Below are 20,407 nucleotides of genomic sequence, written 5' to 3'. Positions count from 1 at the left end.
ATTTAAAAATCTGCATTTTTTGTAATGTATTTGATATTTACTTTTTAGATTGAAAACTGAAAAATTATGTCAGTTATTTCTGTAGTTATTTATTTAAGAAAACAGGTTTGGAAGGCTTTCTTTAAAAATTACCAAAAAATGACACCCTTTATCACAGCCAGAAACTGTAAAATCAGAAATAATAGTTTGATTTTGAAATTTTGTCCATGAAATATTGCGGAAACCCTTTATATGATAGAGATTTGAACAATCTTCCTCTCTCTGTCCATCTCCTTCTCTCTACTCCTCTCTTCCTCATCATAATATGAAAGATTAATGTTACACATAAAAAATGAATATAGTTCATGCTACATAGCTAACTACATTTTCACCTATAGTATGTGCAACTTACTCAAATGTGCTTGCGGAGGTTAAGAGAGGAGTTTTTAAAGGCAGAGATCTCATTATTTTTTAGGAGGCACAGCAGGCATCCTATCATGTAACTGTTTTGGGTTTTTTTGTAGATTTTGGTATAAAAAGTGTGGCCAATTATGATCAGGGATTGCTGCTGGAAGCAGCTTCAATTTTGGGTTTTGCTCCATCATGATCACATCATGGTCAAGGGTGTAATTTTTTTTTTCCAGGCATCTGCAGCCTGGCATCTGCAGTGAGGTGCTGCGTATGTGCTCACCCCCCCAACGCTCAATCCCCCAGTTTAAATAGACTTGTAACTAAGGAAGAGATGATAAATTAATTACTGAAAAAATTGCATTACTGGCTCAAAAATATACTCGAATGAAGAGTAGAAGTACAGTTTAAACAAAGGTACTTCTTTCGTACGTGTTCCTACCCATCCCTGAGTCTTAGCAACAGAAAGCTACGTATTGCACCGATGCTCCGGCTGAGCCATTCACTATGTATCGACACATGTTTCACTGCCCATGTCTCAAATTTCCATCTCACCCTGCCAGAGTGCAGGGCAGCTTTAAAAAGAATTACACATCAATCTCACCCATTTGCATTGGCCATAACTCAGTGATTGATTTCTTGTCACCTGTTCCCCTCTTGCTCTGTATTGTATTGCACCTCGTTGACCCCGATGCTAACTCGTCCTCCGCAGTGGTCAGACGAGCCTTGCGCCGCCCACCTGACCCAGAGAGACGGCTACCAGGCCACCACTCAAGGACAGCTTAAGGACCAACTCTACCAGCAGATTATCAATTACTTCGACAAGGGCAAGGTAAGAAACACACACACTTTGTGGCACACACACAGAAGAGTGGTCATAATCACGATAAATCCTGGACTGTGAGGATGCTATTTTTAGAGGCTGTCATCTCTGTTAAATACCTCTTCTGGCATGAGAAGGCAGGTTTTGAAGAAGAGCTGCTGAATGGAAGTTTCATATTCCTTTCCTACAGAACAGGGATTGTAAATAATCCTCTTCTTTTAGCTGATGCTCTTATGGACGAATGCGCATATCAGACCACACAAGCATTAATGTAGCTCTTTTATGTTGTCCCCTACCTTTCATAAAACCCTATTCCGGTTAGCTTTCACTTTCTCCTTTTCCTGCATACCACTTCAGCGAGGTACTTGAATACCATCTGGGCTTGATACCACCTCATTGTGAAGTGCAGAAAAGGCCGTTCATACGTACCTCAGATTGTGAAAATACGTGTGCTATTCTTCACCACTCTTCATATTTTGTTCCAGGGGAGAAAACTGTTTTTCAGGCTGTAAGCTAAACCTGGAATGGGTCTGCAGGACTGCAGCCAGAGCTTGTCAGAGATGGTGTCCCAAGGCTGTGTATGTGTCATCAGTGTTGGGATGCAGCCGCCACACTTGGTTCTCCGGCCAACTGTCACTCAGCAGGATATGGCCGGAGAGACAACAAATTGAAAAAGCGTTGGCTAAACATACAAACACGGCAGAGTGTTCAGGAAGTGTTACAGTGGCTGTAAGAATACATCAACACTCCAGAGAGGAGGGGGCGCTTTAACTGAGGACAGTTTCTAAGAGTGTCATCGGAGTCGTCCAGAAAGCAGTCCCAGATGGTGTTGCCATCACCACTCTCACTGATGGCAGGCTGATCTGAGTAGCAGCCTGGACTCGGTCCACCTCTAGCCTGGCCCAGATCAGTTCAGCCCAATTGAGTCTGTCAGGAAGCCACTCAGAAGCCTTTCAACATGTTTGAGTGCCTCCCATCTATCCGTGACACCACTCCACTGCATTGGAAAAGTCTTGAGGGGAAATGCAACACTATAATAAATTTGTTTCTCCCAAAGAGTATGGCATCTGAGTTTTAGTGTTCAGATCGAATAAAAAAGTGACGAATATTGACATAATAAAAACGATTCACATTTATTTTATTCTAAAAGGACTTGTATTGAATACCATTGCCTGGGAGAGATCATTTGCTTCATTCAGCTGTCTGAAAATGGAGTGCTTTATCTTAGTTTGAATCTTGATAATTCATTTACTAACTGCCTCTGTGTGTGTGTCCAACAGATGTGGGAGGAGGCAATCATTTTGGGAAAGGAACTCGCTGAACAGTACGAGAATGAAATGTTTGACTTTGAGCAGCTCAGTGCATCCTTGGTGAGTAATGTTTTTTTATTTGTTGAACTTAAATGTCATAAATGGAGTCGTGTTAGTGTAAGGACTATAACTGTTCTGAAATGAGACATTCAGAGCACATTGACCTGCGATTTTAAGAGGTAGAAATAAGACTGTGATGTGATTTATTTGATATATTTAACCAGGAAAGCCTCATTGAGAATTAAATCACTCTTTTCAAGAGGATTGTGGCAGCAACATGAAGTAAATGACACAAAACATGACTCAAGTTCAGAATTAAAGGAATACTTTACCCCCGAAATGATCACTTGATCGTCACTTATTCACTCTGTGTGAGGTTGAATTTGGAAAGAAAACTTTGTTTTCTTGCATGCCTCCATGGGTGGGAGGGATCCAAAAACTGGTAAAATTCTTGATGGATTTAAGTCATAGTGGTCACCAGCAAAACTGTATCAAAACATCTGTTCACAAACTTTCACACGGATAGTGCGGTATATTCCAAGTCTCATTTAATGTTCACCACTTCCCAAACAGCCCTTTCCGATGGATAAATGCACTGAAGGTAAAACTAATTTATGCTCTCTTTGAAGCCAGTCTCCATTTACAAAAACAGTAGTTTTTGTAAAGGTCAGTTTATATTCAGCAAAGTAGCACATTAACGAAAAACAAACTGTGGGTCGAAGCAGACTCCAGCAGCTCCCATGTTCAGCGAGGTTAAATTACTGTTTTTGTCAATAAAGTTTGGCTATCAAGAGAGCATAAATATGTTTCATTTTTGGTTCAGTTCTCATCAGAAAGGGATATCTGTTTGGGAAGTACTGAGCTTATAACTGAATAAATAAGACTAAATGAATTACACTGCATGAGTTGTGTGAGAGTTTGTAAACAGATGTTTTCATATAGTTTTGCTGCTGTTAAACCTGGGCCCCTATGTTTCCACTTCATCAGAAATGTTATCAATTTTTGGATTCTGCATTCACCAGTGGAATTCTTCCAGAATTCAGCCTAACACAGGCTGACTGATTTATAAACGGTTATTTTGGAGGTGAAATATTCCTATAAACAAAAAGGCACATTTGTAAAATGTCCTAATGAAATCACCTAAAAGGATAATTTAAAAGAATGCGTTTTCTGTGACTCTGAAGCTCTCCATTGTATCCCCCAACAGCGGAAGCAAGCCCAGTTCTATGAGAACATAGTGAAGGTCATCCGGCCCAAACCAGATTACTTCGCCGTAGGCTATTACGGCATGGGCTTCCCCTCCTTCCTACGTGTGAGTACTCACATCAACATCAATCCCTCGCAACTCTCAGCAGCCCACACATGGCTGATAGCAGAGCGTGGGTGAGCCACTTGTCAAAACAGATGATCAATAGGTTTACGAAAGCCTGCTTATGTCTGAGCCGTCAATAGATATGTGCTTCACACGTCTGGCTCCCACGAGTTTCGGATGTTTCGGCGGCACTTGATCAACATCCCACCTGGTCTGGTTTTCACTTACAGTTCACTTACTCACTCACTGAAAACAAACTGTGAATCATAAGTAGCTGTCCCATGTGTGGGCTATAGAGAATTTCCAGAATAATGTGCTGGACGGATGCCCTACAGTGAGGGAAAAGTGGGACTCCTGTAAAAAAAAAAAAAAAAACAGCTGTGAATAAAAATCTCTCCCTCACAGACTCATGCTCTTTCATTCATAGTCTATTCCTCCCAGCTCTTTTAGCCTCTCTCCTTTCTATATAGCTAATATCTGACTGTATTAGCATATACTGTGTTAGTCTCTCTGTCTGCTGGTCAGATGGTCAATCCTAAAAATTCCCCCAAAATCCACCATTGCAGGACAATTATAAAGTCAGGAGCTGGTATATGTATGCATGAGTGTCCTTTGCATATCTCGAGAACCGTTCATCCGATCTACTTCGCGCTTAGCAGATATATTGCTGGAGACCTAAGAATGTGCAATGTTTAAGTTGGTGCAATTTGGACGTGAGGCAGGGCTCTCTTGAGTGTTGAGCATTCCTTGCTAATGTGTATTTTACCAGTTTTTATGACCCAGAGTAGCCACAGCCAAGCTGTGTTTTTTTCACACACTAACTTAAAACACTAATAATGTTACTGCCGGCAAAACAATGTTACATCCACAAATAAATCCATGCTCTACATTATAACCGTGGGACTGCGGTCTGAGCAGAGAACGCCTTCACCTGCGTCATTCATTTTTGCACACTTTAACACAAAATACTTCAACTAATTCAGTCTGTACTCTATGTTATAACTGTGGTTGCTAAGTCAAAGCAAGTAACTAATATGCCTATTTGGAAATTAATATATCAGCTTACTGTGTCTCTCTGATGTTTCTGACCATGAGTAGCCATGACTTGAGTGTGTTTTTCAGGGGCAGATTAAGTGATTTGGGGGATAATTGCTAACATCTCTCAAAATAATTGACAAAATGCCTCTCACATTAACATCACGCAGATCAGGATAACAGAACCAACAACTCTCAGCTAGCTGTTACGGTACTGTGGAAGACATGGGAAGGGAAAATTAAATGTAACATGCCTTAAGTTGTAACAACCCTGTGCGTTATTTCGGGGTACAAAGATTTGGAATAGCAACATTAATCAATATTTTTTATGTCTAAACATCATAACAAATCTAGTTATTTGGGACTTTTGCTTAGGACCCAAAGAAGCGCGGTGTCGAGTGTGAAGTTGTTTGTATGTGCAGTTTTCGGGATGCAAGCAGCACTGCAATAGATCCTCCAAACAGCCGTGTTTTGGGGGGCACTGCACCAGCAGCTTCAAAGAGCTCAGACGAATGACCAGAAGAAACGACCCAATCTTATTTGTCCCATCAAAAGGCCGATCACGCTTCAAACACTGCCTCTAATTCCATCACCTGAACTTCATCTGAACACCCTTTTCTCCACGCCGTGAGCGTGGCCTGCATCACAAGGTGTCCCATCACAACCTGCACAAAAAAAACAAAAAAAAACATGTACTCAATACAAAGTGAAAGGAAGCGAAATGGTCGCCTCGTAAATTGCTTTTGGTGGCTGTTGAAGCGTGGGCTATAATCCCAAAACACTTAGACCTTTAGATAGTTGGATTTTAGTGGTGGGACATCCTGAAATGACCACCATTAAGTGGCCTTAAATCATTATGAAAATGAACACTTAAACTCAGGGAGTCTATTTTAGAGCCACTACCAAGTACACTTGGCTGCTAAACCTGAACTGATGTGAACTTCCCCTCTGGATGTCCGGGCTGGCCTCGTGCCAATCTGATCACAGCTAATCACAAATTTAGCATGCGTTTAACAGGATATCTTCTCACCGGCCCTACTGTGGACTTATCAGACCTCTTTTTCTCTCAGTCGGTCATGGCTGTCCTGCTCTGTCCACCTATCAGTTTTTATTTAAACAGAAAATTAAATTGTAGGAATTTCTCTGTGTGATGCTGTGTCACAGTCGGTTTAATGTTAGGACAGAGCGCTTTATTCCCACACGTCTTGTTCATAAGAGGGAAAATTTCAGTGCTGACGATTTCTGTGCATTTGATATGTTCACTGTTAGAGCTTTTTTTAGGCTGTCATTTGACATGCTACTGAATGCATTTTTACACACTTTAAGTCTTCACCGTATAAGATATTGTCAGATTGCAGTTTCAAGAACAAACTTCATTTTAGCCTTTTCAGTGTTTTGTGAACAACAGCCATTATACAGGGATCTTTTGCTGCTCTCAGATCTCCATATGCCCCTCCTAACCCCTTTCATCAGGCAGAGCAGAAACTCCATTACTGTCAGGGCAAGCTGCAGTGTTGTAATCTAATCTAATCTTTAAAGAACAGCTCTGACTTCTCTTTTTTCCTTTTTTTATGTTGGCGGAAGTTTACCTGTAATAACCACGGCAAGTTTGCTTATCTTACCAAAAGGAGTCTGTCCTTAGTTTACCACTTTACAGTTGTTTTTTTTTCACTGATGTTCTTTATGCTACAGTTTGGGAGGTTACAAATATCCTTGAAGTTTAAATGGAACTAAAAGTGAGAAAAAAAGGGTTCTCATGGTTATAGAAAACCTGGAAAAGTCATGGAATTACACAATCATTTTTTCCAGCCACGAAGAAGTCATGGAATTAGTAAAATGCATTTGAACGTTTTGGAAAAGTCATATAATGTTGTTGTTTAAGAAACTGCTCATTTTCCGTAGCTGAGGACGTGACGTAGCTCAATATGTGTGGATTCTGATGCACATTCCTCCGTTTTCTCCCCGTGTTCAGTCTCTTCCTTAAAGTATGGCAGCTAGCTGAAATTATGTTTGAATAGAGATTGAATCTGATATGTTTGACAAATTTCAGGCAAGTGAGGCAAGAAAAAAATATCTGTTATTATTAAAGTTTTGAAATTTTGTCTAGGACAATGTATGGGAACCCTGATAGGTTTAACCAACCGGTTGTTCTTGTTCCAACTGGCGACGGCAGCAACATCTAATCATCTAATTTTTATAGCAGCACAAATGACAGACGATGAAGATATTAGCTAATGCCGTATGACGTATGCTCAAGCGAACTTTCTCTCACGTAAACTGAGTATGTGTACTGATAAAGTGAAGATGTCTCTGCTCAGAGCATGTACACCACTGTGTACTGCTCACTTGTGGTTGAAGTGCAAAAAGGCAAGTTTGCAGAGGTTGCAGGTAGCTTTTAATAATGCCATGAGAATATTACTCAGGAGACCTTTATGGTATAGTGCAAGTGAAATGTTTGTGGCTGCAGGAGTCAGTGCCTTCCAAGCTTTTTAAGGACTCTCATGTATGTATTTATCTGCTGGCTTAATGACTCTGAGAATGAAATAATAAGAGCTCATGCCGATAGCAGGTACACGTTACTGATCCCAGCTTTGGGGTCATATAGGGTAGCAGTCTCTTTGTATGGTGTTAATGTATAAATGACTGATTTATTTCATACCAAGATTTTATTCTGTTTGTCTCTAGTGTGTGTGATGTTTGTCTCTTTTACATGGACTGGACAGAGTGTGAAAGAAAGGATTGACTGATTGATCGATCTACTAGTTGACTTATCGCCCACATCCATAACTACAGTTGATACAATGTAGTGAACAAACAGGTCTTGAATACTCAGAACAGTCAATTTTAAAACTGCAGTATTTTCCCCCTAATTATTTACCAGCTTTTTTTACAGCTAAACACATCTACAGCTTTTTATCCTCCCTTGCATTATGGCTCTTACACTGTCTCGCTATAAGGTTTCTGAGCCTGTATGCCTCCTTGATATATTTCATAATTATGTTGAAAGATTTCTGTGTGAGTACAGGGGGAAGTGTTCAAGTGTGGGTTACCTATCAAGATAAATATAGTTCGGAGGCTTTTTGTTTCACACCCTGTATCACTGTTTGTGTTGCAGCCTCGCTGTGTCCTCAGGGAAAAGTCAATTATGTGAGAAAATCAATACTCTGATAAAGGCATTTTGTATCCACCCCCTTAAAGAATTGATTTTATGCAAGAGTGCTTGATTCAGCTGCTTATGATTTATTAGTTGTTGATATGGTTAGACACTTGTGTACTTGCTAATTGTGAAGTTATTAGTTTAGGTGTGTAGCTTGGCCATTAACTTTTTTTTAATGTAGCTCCGTTTGTTTACATTGGTGGGTACTTTTAGAGACATTAGTTCAAGTTTTCTGTTATCTACCAAACAAACATTGCAAAGATGTGCACAGAATATTTTCTTAAGTCTTTATTTTAACCTTATAAGTCACCATATGTTGTGAAACAGCTTTGAAGCATAACTGAAAGCTCCTATTGTATATGTTTGCTGTATAAAGAATCCTGAGTTACTTTCAGTTTTCAGAAACATTGAAGGTGTTCTCGGTATTTCAAAGACACGTTTGTTTCTCTCACTTTACTTCCAGTCTGCGTAATTCTCCACCTCTCTTCCTATCAATCCTAAACTTTACTTAATCCCCGTATTGAGTTTCCTGCGAGCGCTCCGCTTAAAGAGCAGCTGAGGGTGTGTGAAAGCCGGTTTGAAATATGTATCCTAACACACCACATTCGGATATGAGCTGTCATGTTCTATCATTCAAAATGTTCCTCAGACAGACCCCTGAGCACACTCAGGGAGATGAAGGAACGTTCCTGGCTCATACATTTTCAGGAGCACTCTGTGAGCACTCTTCCCATATAACTTATTTTTGTTTTGGAATAAAACAAGATGACCTTTTTTATCAGACTTAGTGTCTGTTAAACATTATGTGATTCTGCAGTAGACTGAAAGGAATTTTCCATACATTTTATAGTTTTTTTTCTGGGAAACTATCACTGCCAAGAGATGAGACATTGGTTACCTTTACATGCACACTAATATTCAACTATTATTCAGAGTACGACAGTATTCTGATTTTGATACTTGAAAAAGCATATTCCATTCAGATATTCTGAATAAAGTCTTATTCTGAACGAAGCAATTTCCAAATAAGACATGTAGAATATGCCAGTATAATTTGGGTTTTTGGAGCATTCTTTGGACAAGTATTGTGCATTCAGAACATGCGTTTCAATTGGTATTTTTACCGCAGTTTGCAACACATGGCCTCTTGCCTGTTAACAGTCGGTTCTGTGCTTTGCACCACATTCTTTGTACACAGACCAACTTGTCAGCAGTTTGCAACGCTCTGGGGTAGAGATGTATGTCTAAAACAAAAGCCTGCATTTCTGGGCAGAAAGAGAAACACACCTACTTTTAAACAATATGATAGATTTGGATATAAACAAGTTGTTGGAATTAGTTGAATAAGATTTGGTTGTTCAATACAAATATGTGACTATGCGTTTCCCTTTTTTCCATATAGAATTTGAGAGTTCGAACAGGGTTCAGAGGGACTTTCAGTCCCACAGTGACAGTCACTTCATAAAGCAAACAAGCTAACTACGCTGAGACAAAAAACAACTGCTCGACTTGAAGGAAACTCAGGAGTCTCCGACCGATTCAAATCTCAGACTTTTCAGGGGTTATCCCTAATTTTTGGATATACAAAAATATTGTAAGGCAGCCCCCCCATTCATTCAATAGCTGTGTAAACAGCTTAGTAAGAATATTGTCTTGTTTGGAGTAAGGGCAAAAACTGGAATATATTGTGCATGTAAACGTAGTGATTGTCTTTCCCCGTTTTCGCACATACATACATTGTTTCCCCATATGTTGCAAATCTTCTACTCTTGCTCCAAGCACATCAGAGGAGCTCTAATCCTGACCGTGTGTGTTTCATTTGAACTTGATAACATTGTGGCTATGTGAACTGGAGCTGCTTTGTCACTTGCCTGTACAAAATTGCCTTTTTACCCACCAGCCGAGAAAGAAAAGACCATTTGAGCATGAATTATTATCTCAATGACAGTGATTTTCTCTGCCAGAACTAGCCCGTGTAGGTTTGAGGGTAATGAAAATGAGAATCGTGACATGGAGATTACTGTACACACAACCTGAATGCTTAACAACATAATGCAAATGTGCTGTCCTCTTATGAATAAGCATATGATGGAAAAAGATTAGATGTCCTCATCAGATCTGAATGATTTAGGAGAAGTATTGAAAGTAAATCTCGAAGTTGTTCACCATCTGAAAGTTGCAGCAGTGCGTTGTTAGGCAGATTTAGCAGAATCTCCCGCGGCTTGATGGAACGACTCTGGAAATCAACGTGCTTTTGTCAACTTATCTGTCAAAGCAAATTTGAAAATGGCCCCAGGCATATTTCATGGCTGCAATTCCTTTAATTAATTGGGGAATTGAGATGTGTGCTGTGCATGAGCACGGGGCCTGCTGTGTGCGAGCTATTGTACAGCGATGGTTTATGAAAGAAAGACGGAAATGTTAAATCAAAAATGGCTCAGCTCTTCTCCCTGGGTAAGAGATGAAGCTGCTAAGATGTGAAGAGGGCCCATCCTCAGCCGCCAAGATCTCACCACACTGATTTAAAACTGGCAGGATGTCTGAACCATTACAGTGGCGGCTTCATCAGTAGCTGCAGTTAGCAGGCTGTGAAAGAGCCCCCAGTAAAATGGTAGTGGCCATGTGCAGTCTGTCAGTTTGCTAAAACTGAAGTCCTCCCCAAGCAAGCCCACTCTGAACTCAGCTGGGATTGACTAATCACTGAATCGGTGCCAAGAACTTCCTATCACCCTCATTTCCAAGTATTTAATATGGAGATTATGATAATGTATTTTAACCCAGCCACAGTACCAGGCCAAGTAGATTTACAAATCAAAGCTGCTCTCATCCATGTAACTTCCTTTGAATATTACTATTTTGTCATTGTCCTATGTCTGTCCTTACTGACATCATTGAGTGATTGTTAGCTACAAGGTTTAATCTTTTGTGAAATGATCTATGAAATGACCCTGTATGCTGTCAATACTGCCATTTTCATAATAATAGGGACAATGTACCTTTTGTCCGTGTAATGTGTGAAACCTGCTTGCATGATTGGGTGCCTTCATGGAAATGCCCCAAGGTCTCACTGTTTTTTTTTTTGTCCTCCAGAACAAGATGTTCATCTACCGTGGAAAGGAGTACGAGCGCAGAGAGGATTTCGAAGCGCGTCTTCTTACGCAGTTTCCCAACGCAGAGAAGATGAAGACCACCACACCACCCAGCGAGGACACAAAGTGTTCTTCCGGACAGTGTATCCTCAGCACAAGTCTTTGATTCATTTTTAACAGTGGGGGATATGTTTTTTTAAATTTTTGCTTTTAAGCAGGCGTGGTTAAAAATCCTTGGGTTTATTTGTACCTGAAGGTTTATTTTGTCTGCAGTAAAAAGTACAAGGCAACCATTGACACAGTTTCACACACCACAGACAACATGCTGGATAAAACATGTAAAAAAAAAGATTAAACACAAAAAGTGCCACAATAGTAACCAAAATGTAAAATTTGAAATAAATACCAATAAAAGCAATAAACTAAATAATCAAACCCTAAAATAAAAACAATCCTATGAATAAATGATCATAAATACACACTTCCAAATGATCTTGTGGAATGTAACTACATTTTATTTACCAGTGTCCTGGCAGCTGGATCAAAGCTGGTTAACATTTGTGAATTTGAGGAAAAAATCAAGGCCTTTAAAGTTTTTGAAAATAGAATTTTTTTACTCAGTGTAAGTCAGTGCACTACATTTTGCTTTCTGCATTTTGCTGCTTTTTGAATTTGCTAAAAAATGATTGATTTGGGCAATAAAATTCAGTGAAACAAAAAGACAATATCGTATTTTAAAAGGTGATTTTATTGAATGTCAGTTAACAATAATATTGAGTTATCACCAGCACCTTGTTAACTGTATGTCATTCATTTGAGTTCAACAGTTTCATTTATTTCCTTGATGTTTGTGCTGAAGACATCCAGTGTTTCACAGTTAAACCCATCCTCGACCTGCCTGCCAAGTTCCAAAACAAGCCTGTCTCTGAACAAATAGTGAGGTAAGCAGGAAATCCCCGCTCCGCACACATTCATTTCTTTACAATTACAGAATGTGTTACTCAAAGTCACACAGCATGCATTTCAATACAGCAAGCCCAATTTACTTTCCCCAGTCACTCAAAAGCAATTTAGAAACCTTGTGTGACATGCAAAAGTGCATTAGCATTTTTTTAGTGTGGACCGCTGTGGTGAGGACGATTAAATCTGGATGTAAATGCGTGCCTGCGTAGAACAAACAGCAGTTGACCTTCTTGTCGTTCTCGTGGTTATTAACTCGCACCAGCCATCTGCCATTAGTCACTGTGCCAAGTACAACATTGTTTCTCTGACATCATTAATACCTTTGTGTTGCGCATTGGGGCCACAGCAAACAGCGGGCCCCCTGCACTCCTACTTGTTTGCCCAATCTGTACGCCAGCCATGCACCGCATCAGTCAGCTGTGCAAATTCACTTTGATATGCCACCCAACGCATCAATGGACATAATTAAAAGAAGACATTTACTTGGAAAACCTTTAGGCAAATATACCTGCGCACTGATCTTATCACAAGTCTGCACCATTGGTCACATCCCCCTGCAGCAGCCTGTTGGCTTGTTTGCTAACTGTGTCTGATTGGAATATGTAAGTCTGTTAATAGTCTAGATTAGACAGCCATGTTTAGTGAGTGATAGAGGACTGTTCCACACCGTCTGCCTGTCCGTCTCTTTTTCTCCGCCAACTCAGTTTTTTTTTTTTTTTACTCCAGCTCTCACCGTGCTTTTCCCCGGTTGTCTCTCTCCATCCCTATCTCTGTGTTTTCTCTCATTTATTCTCTCATTCAGTGCAAAAGAACAGCAGCGCATAGCAATGAGGCTGAGCTGTCTGAGCCAAAGGGTCACAGCAGCAGGCAGAGCACACACCCCCCCTTCTGACCTTGCTTTGTCCACACGGTGCGACTGCATCGTCACCAGCCCGCCAGCTAATGACATGTAAAAGGCTTAATTGGGATAGCGCTGCTGATTTAAAGCTGCTTTATTAATCTGTTTATTAGATCAGGAGCTGAGGATCTTTTTTTTATTTTAAGTTAACACCGTGCTTTCTCGGCTGCTTTGGGAATGGTCCTCATCATGTTCATTAAATAGTGTGCTGCCCTTTGTGACCAAGCACAGATGGGAACAGCTGATTGTCAGTAGAATATAAATGTCTCAAGTACCAGTAAATTTCCAAGTGGCCATGAAGGCCGATTGTTGTGTCACCTGACATTGCCTATGTCGCTGCCAAAAAAGTTGGGCTTAATACACCTTAAAGACCACACGCAACAGCCAACTAGCATGTATGTTTTGCACCTACATGAGAGAAAATTACTCTCCATATCAGCAGGCAATGCTAGCCTTTATTCAACATTCAAAAGAGGGAAACTGGAAGATGCTGATTATCCAGTTTGCGCATTAAAGGGATAGTTCATATGTTTTGAAGTAGTTTTGTGTGAGGTACCATTGACAGTTTATTACATACAGTAGATTCTTCTCTTGAAAATTCATGGAACATTTCTTGCCAAGATACTTATTGCATTTTTTCCCCAATTTTTTCATCGCATTTTTAAATACAGCAAATTTTCTACAATTTCACGGATTTAAATGCTTATAAAAGGCGTTTAAGTGCAACACAACTGAACTGTCAATCAAAGTGATTTCAATCACCCACGGGCTCCGCTGTCTCTAACTCTGATTGAACATCCTGAATCGGCTTTAAATAGCTGACAAGGGTCCACTACTGCCAACAATGAGGAACACACCACAAAAACTAGTGCGACAGACACTTACCTGCTGCCCAACATTAACCAACAGCTGACTGTCAGCTCGGTGTATCAGACTCCTAAGACCTTAGCCCGGTTTCTCTGTGTAGTTGGAAAGCTCTGTGTGGTCTGTTCATTAGCAGAACATAAACAGGCCTTAGTAGAAAAGTTGTAGTTGTAGCATCCCATCTGCACACGCTTATTGCTGCTACAACAAACATAAAAGGGCAGCGGCTTTGGAACAGCACTGATTCCTTTCATATTTTATTCATAATTGTTTGCTAATAAAGGCAAAGCGTGCTCCTCGAAAACATATGGCGTTGTTTTAGGAATGCAATATGCTTTATGAGGAGAATTTTTCTGCACTCATTTCCCTCGGAGAGTGTGAATTTCTGTAGGCGAGAGAGACGGATAGAAAGGTGGAAAAAGAGCCGTCTCTGTGGGAAACCATGTATGTGTCCAGACAGCTGCTCCCTCAGCCACCATGCAACACCGTCATTTTCCTAGTGTGAAAAGTCTATTAACCTGATTTGGCAGAGTTCATCCCCGCTCGTCACGTATGCTGCAGCTTCTCTACATGTCTGACTAGCCTCAGCAGTTTCCAGTGACGTGTGCGACCCAAAAATGAATTTATTTAGCATGTAGATTAAGCCTTTTTAGTCAGCTGGTCAAAACCAACATGCTACATGTAAATGCCACAGTTCCTGACAGAGCCTAGCCTGGAGGGGGGCCTGTCCTGTGTTTGACCTGAAGCAAAGCAATCAACCTTTGAATCAAGCTGTAGATTGCCCATAACAGTTTTAATTTACTCAGCCGCTGATTTCCTCTCTCCCCAGCTTCTACACAGTAAATGAAGTCCATAAATTCCAGTATTCCAGGCCAGTGAGGAAAGGAGAGAAGGACCCCGACAATGAGTTTGCGGTAATTGCTGTCTTCCTTTTTTCTTTTTCACCATGACTTAGCTTGTCCATTTAACATTTTCTGAAGTATTTTCTGAATTATTTGTTAACATTTGCATCATCATATGCATAATTTTCATGTTTTTTTAATTAATCCAGTTTGAATTTATGAGGAAATGATGAAATAATTTCATCTGAATTAGAATGATCCAGATTTGGAAATCCCATGTTTTGTTATCCAGAATCAGCTAATCCATTTTACTTTAATGCCTTGTTTTTTTCAAAGCAACATTAGATTAAATAAACCCGATCCAGATTTAGACTTTTCAAGATAACCGAAACTGGATCAGGCTCACTTCAATAGTGGATTAAGTAATGAAAATAAACAATTTCCCATTTTTCTGGCGATCTCCTGAAAGAACATTTAGGTACTTCTGTTTGCAAAATAAACAAAATAGTTATAGCATTTAAATAATTAAAGGCTGGAGGGATAACGATCCCGTGTATTTATATCCCATGTTTTAGTTTTGACAAATCATACCTAGAATAGGTAAACAGATATTACATAACAAGCTTTGTTTTTCTCTCAAAGATTTCTTGTTTGTCTCTCAGCCACACACTCACAAATAAACCCCAGACACACACACACAGTTATATTCACAACAGATTTCTCTTGGAACAAGTGACTCAGCTCCGCTAACAGGGCAAAACATTGCACATCTGCAAGATCATGTACTTAGCTGGCTAAGTTACAATAAGCAGAAAAATGATCTCCAGGCCTGATCAAACAGTTTGTCAGTCTTCTCTGATACTGAGATGCAGCAGACAGAGTACAGCTGAAAAGAACTTTTTCTTTTTGTCAGTTCTGATCAGGTTCTCTTTGTCTTGGTATCGCTTCGGCTGTTTTGAAATTCGTTACAGAATTCTGCTGTATTATTGTTTAGATTTATGTAGCAGAATACATCAATAGGAAATCAGAACTCTCATTAAACACATGAAAAACGGTTGCCAACAAGAAGATCCAGACTACATAAAATTGTTGACAGTGATGCAAATCTGGTTGCCTAGTGCAACTATTACTGTCGAGTTCTGATTTTTAGTACGTCTTAAGCATTATATTTTGTGCACATTTAATTACATCCAGGCAGCAAATGACAGGGGAGACAAATTAAACCCATTCATACTTTTCTCTGTGTTAACGGTGGCATCAATTCAGCTGAGCGGGATGATGTATTTAACTCATTTTAGAGTGAGTGATTGGACTCTTTCTGTCCTGACAGTGAGGTGATGGGTACCTGTTTCAAGTAGTGAGGTAAACGTATGTTAAAGTAATCCCTGTGAGCAAAAACCTCAGGCACCATTGAATCAATGAATGACCTTATGCCGAACAAAAAATTAAAACATATTGTAAACAAACAAAGTACAGTGTCTGAAAAGGAGTAGGTAGAAGTAAAACTCTTATATCCCTAGCCCTTCCTCACCTTTTTTCTTTAATTCATATATTATTGTAACAAATTCCCAAATTCCCTTTCTTTATATGGTCATCTGCTTTCAGGTTTGAAGAGACGGTCACTAAAACAGAGTGTTTGTGACAGAAGGCGAATACAGGTGTTCCAGCACAGACTGTGTGAGAGGAAAACCGTGTTTTTTGACCACGGGATGTTGAAACCCTCTGCAAGTGAAATCATTGCTTCCTGTGGTGTATGTTTTTCTTCTGAAGATTTAGAGTCATTATTTGAGCTCCGTGATGTATTAGAGGAGATTCCATCTTATTGGGGCTGTCAGTGAGCGGGCCTTAATGAGCCGCCGTCCAGACAGAGAGATAGTGCACACACCTCCATCCCACCAGCTTCCCCCCTACAATGGGCTTTGATTGAACAACCATTACATCATCTTCCTCTCAATCTCACTACAACAGTCTAAGAGCTTGTTTCAATGTGGTTTGGCACAAAAAAAGCAGCAAATTGATGCTTAAAGTGCCTTGTTATTTTTTCTGCGCTGTGTTCTTATTTTGTGTCATTTTTTGTCAACAGAACATGTGGATTGAGAGGACCACCTACACGACAGCATACAAGCTTCCCGGCATCCTACGCTGGTTTGAAGTCAAGTCAGTCTCCACAGTGAGTATGAAGGGCCTGTGTGCCAGGCAGGCCCGCTAATCAGATGAGGATCTGCAGCCTTGCTCAGAGGCAATCGATATGATTTGTCCACTTAAACTGTATAGACAGCTGTGTGGACGCAGGCATGCCACTCCCCGGACTAACGACGGGGCACGTTCGCTCTCTGCCAGAGGGCCCACATTGATTCACTGAGCACTCCTCCAAGACTGTTTCCAGTGGAAATAGCTACACAGCACAAATACAACCAGAGGAGAGTTCAGAGCTCAGTCACTCACTGTTTATTTTGCTGTATATATAAATACCTGGACGCTGTATTGAAAACCCGTTGATGAGAGAACGGTTTAACAGCTGCAGCAAATGACTTTAAGTGTTTGCTGTCGCACTTTGAATGGGCACATTTTCCCTCCATCCCACTGAAACTACATTAAAATTTCATTATTTTAGCTCTGTTGTTTTGACTAATTAAAATTGCTGGTCTGGTGTCCCCATTTTGGGCCGGGATGTTGTCTGGTGGAGGAGGCAGTGTTAGAGAAATGAGTGCAGTAAAATAAGTTGGAGCACAAGAGCAGGTTACAGTATCACTTAGAGCCAAAACATCCCGTCTCATCCTTTTAATGTGTCATTAGTTTGTCCCAAAACAAATGCACTACTTAGCGTAATTAGCTCGGCAAAGTATTGCGCAATCAATTACTCTTTATTTGTCGCCTTGATTAGTCACTTTCATGTCTGTGTTGGTGACAGCTTAAGGAAGAGGCACTTCTGGGAGTCTGTCTTCAGCCAAGGTGTTACCTACAGTCTGCTCTCTCAGCAGCCATTTATTTAACCTTTATTTAACCGTAACAGTTCCATTTAGAATAAGAATCTCCAGTGTCTAAAATTCAGTGTGCAAAATGTGGGCAAGTTCCCCCTCTTTAAAGGAGCTATTTGTAATTTCCAGCCACCCAGTCCAACCGAATTGGGGGCATTATTTCACCCTTTAAATGTCGGTCTACTGTTGTGTCCATACAACTGCAATTTACAGTCAAATCATACTTAAATCATCCGTTTGATAACTCAGCTCCCCGTTAAAACCTGTTAAACGTTGAACACCGAAGGAACTCGAACTGGGAGTTCAAACACTGCACATGGGAGAAATTTCAGCTGGTTGCATTTGCCAATTGTCATCACTCGATCCCACTAAATCATACACGCTACTCCTTTAAATGTGTCTAGGAATTTCCCTCATTACAAGCACTAAATTTGCAGAAATCAATGAAATTATGCACAAAACCCAGAATCCTGCAATGAAATACAGGCCCTGATCTCTTTTTCATAGCTGCAGCACAACATGGCAGCCTCACAGCAGGCAGCTTGGACATTTAGCTCAACAAAATAGCCCTTCTTGTTGCTACATCCTAAGCACAATCATTTCATCCCAAAGATTTGATCCCACCCCAAACTCCCAAGTCCATGTAGCGAAGTGCTACTCTCCATCACCACACTAATTCAAAGCAGAGGCCTCTTCCTTCAGGCTGGGTTGGAACATACTGTCAGGAGCAGCTTGCCCTCCAGATGAGCCAGGGAGAGGCCAGGTCCCCTAGGTTAGACTCTCTATTTAAAGCTTAATGACTGGGCTGAGATTCACCAAGCTAAAACCCTCCATCTGACAATGCTTTTTATCAAGCTGGACTGAGACATACCAGCACAGATTGCAGATTTGTCTCCCTGGCACAACATCTTTATTTTTTTGGCCAGGGTCTCAGTCTGACATTTACTCAACAATCCACTCATGTTTCTTCGAAATTCTTACTAGCAAGCTGCAAGGAGGTGATTTTTTTCCCGTCCAGAGTAATGAGATTGCCTCCACGTGGAGTTACGCGGATTAAGTTGGAATTTTCTTTCTTGCGGTTGTGGAATTAATGTCGGTATTTTCTAGCATTTTATTATTTTTTCACAGAATTATATTTTGTTGACATGGGAACTTAAATTCCCAGACACCAACGTGCCATTCATCTTCGTTTGACAGTTGCAGGTTCATGTATGGGCGCATAGGAAAATGATTCATTACTTCACTATCCTCCAAGATTTATGTGCGTAGTTAACGCTTTCCAAGCCCATCGTCTAATAACCTATCCCTAGTCAGTGAACGCAAAATGTTTCCGCTCGACTGTTGGGAGGACAGAGACAGTGGTGATCTATGTGTGTATGTTCACTGAAAGAGGTGAAGAAGTGCTGAGAATATTTGATGACGCCTTCATTTAACTGTGCTGCACAGGAGGAGATCAGTCCGCTGGAGAACGCCTTGGAAACGATGCAGCTGACCAATGAGAAGATCAGCAGCATGGTGCAGAGGCATCTCAACGATCCCAACCTTCCCATCAACCCCCTCTCCATGCTGCTCAACGGGATTGTGGACCCAGCTGTCATGGGAGGTTTTGCCAACTATGAGAAGGTAGAAAACATGAAAAAAATCTCAGAATCTATTCTATCCCTGACATTACCCTGCCCGCCTTTATGACTGCATCATGTTTTTAGCTTCGCTCTACTTTTACAGGAGGAATAATTTGACAATTTTGGAAATACGCTTCTTTGTTTAAGTTAGGGATAAGATTAATATGATTAATGCATGATGATTTTATATTTAAAATTACTTGACAGAATTAATACAGTTTTTTTAGGTTATTTCGATTTCATTCTTTGCCATTTTAAGTTTGCTTGGACAATTGTTTTTTGTCTTGTTTTGTATTTGTTTGTTTGTTTTTTGGCTTTTTTTGTTTGCTAATTTTTGCTGATTTTTGGGTCATTTCTTCTGAACATGCTCATTGCCTTCTTATTATTTAAAGAAATCAAGCCGATTTACCCAGGTTTCAAAGAGTTAACTTCCTTTTCGTCACAGTGAGGTTTCCAGGAAACTTCAGGAAGTCACTGCACCAACCAAGAAGTAGTTCAAAACATCAACCCTGTAACACAACTTTTCTCAACTTGTTTTTTACACTTCAGTTTTTACGCAGAACGTGCTAAATAGTGAGCTTCAGAGGTACCGATGTTGTTACCTTTGGACAGAGCCAGCCAAGCTGTTCCCCCCCCGTTTCCATAATGCTTCATTTATACTTCTGCAGAAAAGCTTGCAGAGAGCTTCCACAGAGATGGTTTTAGGGCTGTAGAGACATGGCACACACCTCCTAAAAAGTGTGAATACATGCCAGGGGCTGCAGACGAGCCGTGAACTGGGCTGTCCGCACATGTATCTCACAAATATTACTACAACAAAAAAAAATCTTTAGCAGTTTGAAGAAAGGCTAGCCAAAGATAGAAGATATTATCCCCAGTGTTGCCAACTCTTCATCAATGAAAGTAGCTAGCACAAGCTCCAGAAGTTGCTAAAAGTCACCAGATGACATCATACACTATTTTGCATATTAGTGATGTCATTGCCCAATACTTTGCTATAAAGGTAACGGAAGCATTAAAACTTTGCTGAATTAGATCAAAAGAAAAATACTTAATGAAACATTTTAATGGCATGATAGCTATGGAGCCTATACTACAGGAGACCACTTTTCTGCATTTTCAGTTAA

General features: G+C 40.3%; 1 protein-coding gene across 3 annotated transcripts in view; it reads left to right on the top strand.

Annotated features, from left to right (window-relative positions):
* The window catches only part of dock1 (dedicator of cytokinesis 1), a 243,654-nt gene that overhangs the window by 201,784 nt on the left and 21,463 nt on the right, over nt 1-20,407 (top strand). For all 3 annotated transcript variants that reach the window (XM_042508037.2, XM_088070341.1, XM_088070340.1), the window contains exons 38-45: nt 1,100-1,219; nt 2,491-2,580; nt 3,728-3,832; nt 11,115-11,256; nt 11,973-12,054; nt 14,668-14,752; nt 16,764-16,850; nt 19,105-19,281. In XM_042508037.2, the coding sequence (XP_042363971.1) occupies nt 1,100-1,219; nt 2,491-2,580; nt 3,728-3,832; nt 11,115-11,256; nt 11,973-12,054; nt 14,668-14,752; nt 16,764-16,850; nt 19,105-19,281 (888 nt within the window). The remainder of the gene's footprint in view (nt 1-1,099; nt 1,220-2,490; nt 2,581-3,727; nt 3,833-11,114; nt 11,257-11,972; nt 12,055-14,667; nt 14,753-16,763; nt 16,851-19,104; nt 19,282-20,407) is intronic.

This window comes from Plectropomus leopardus, chromosome 19 (assembly GCF_026936395.1).
Source record: "Plectropomus leopardus strain MGB_pleo_1.0 chromosome 19, ASM2693639v1, whole genome shotgun sequence".
Lineage (NCBI taxonomy): Eukaryota > Metazoa > Chordata > Actinopteri > Perciformes > Serranidae > Plectropomus > Plectropomus leopardus.
This window is presented reverse-complemented; position numbering and strand designations above follow the sequence as displayed.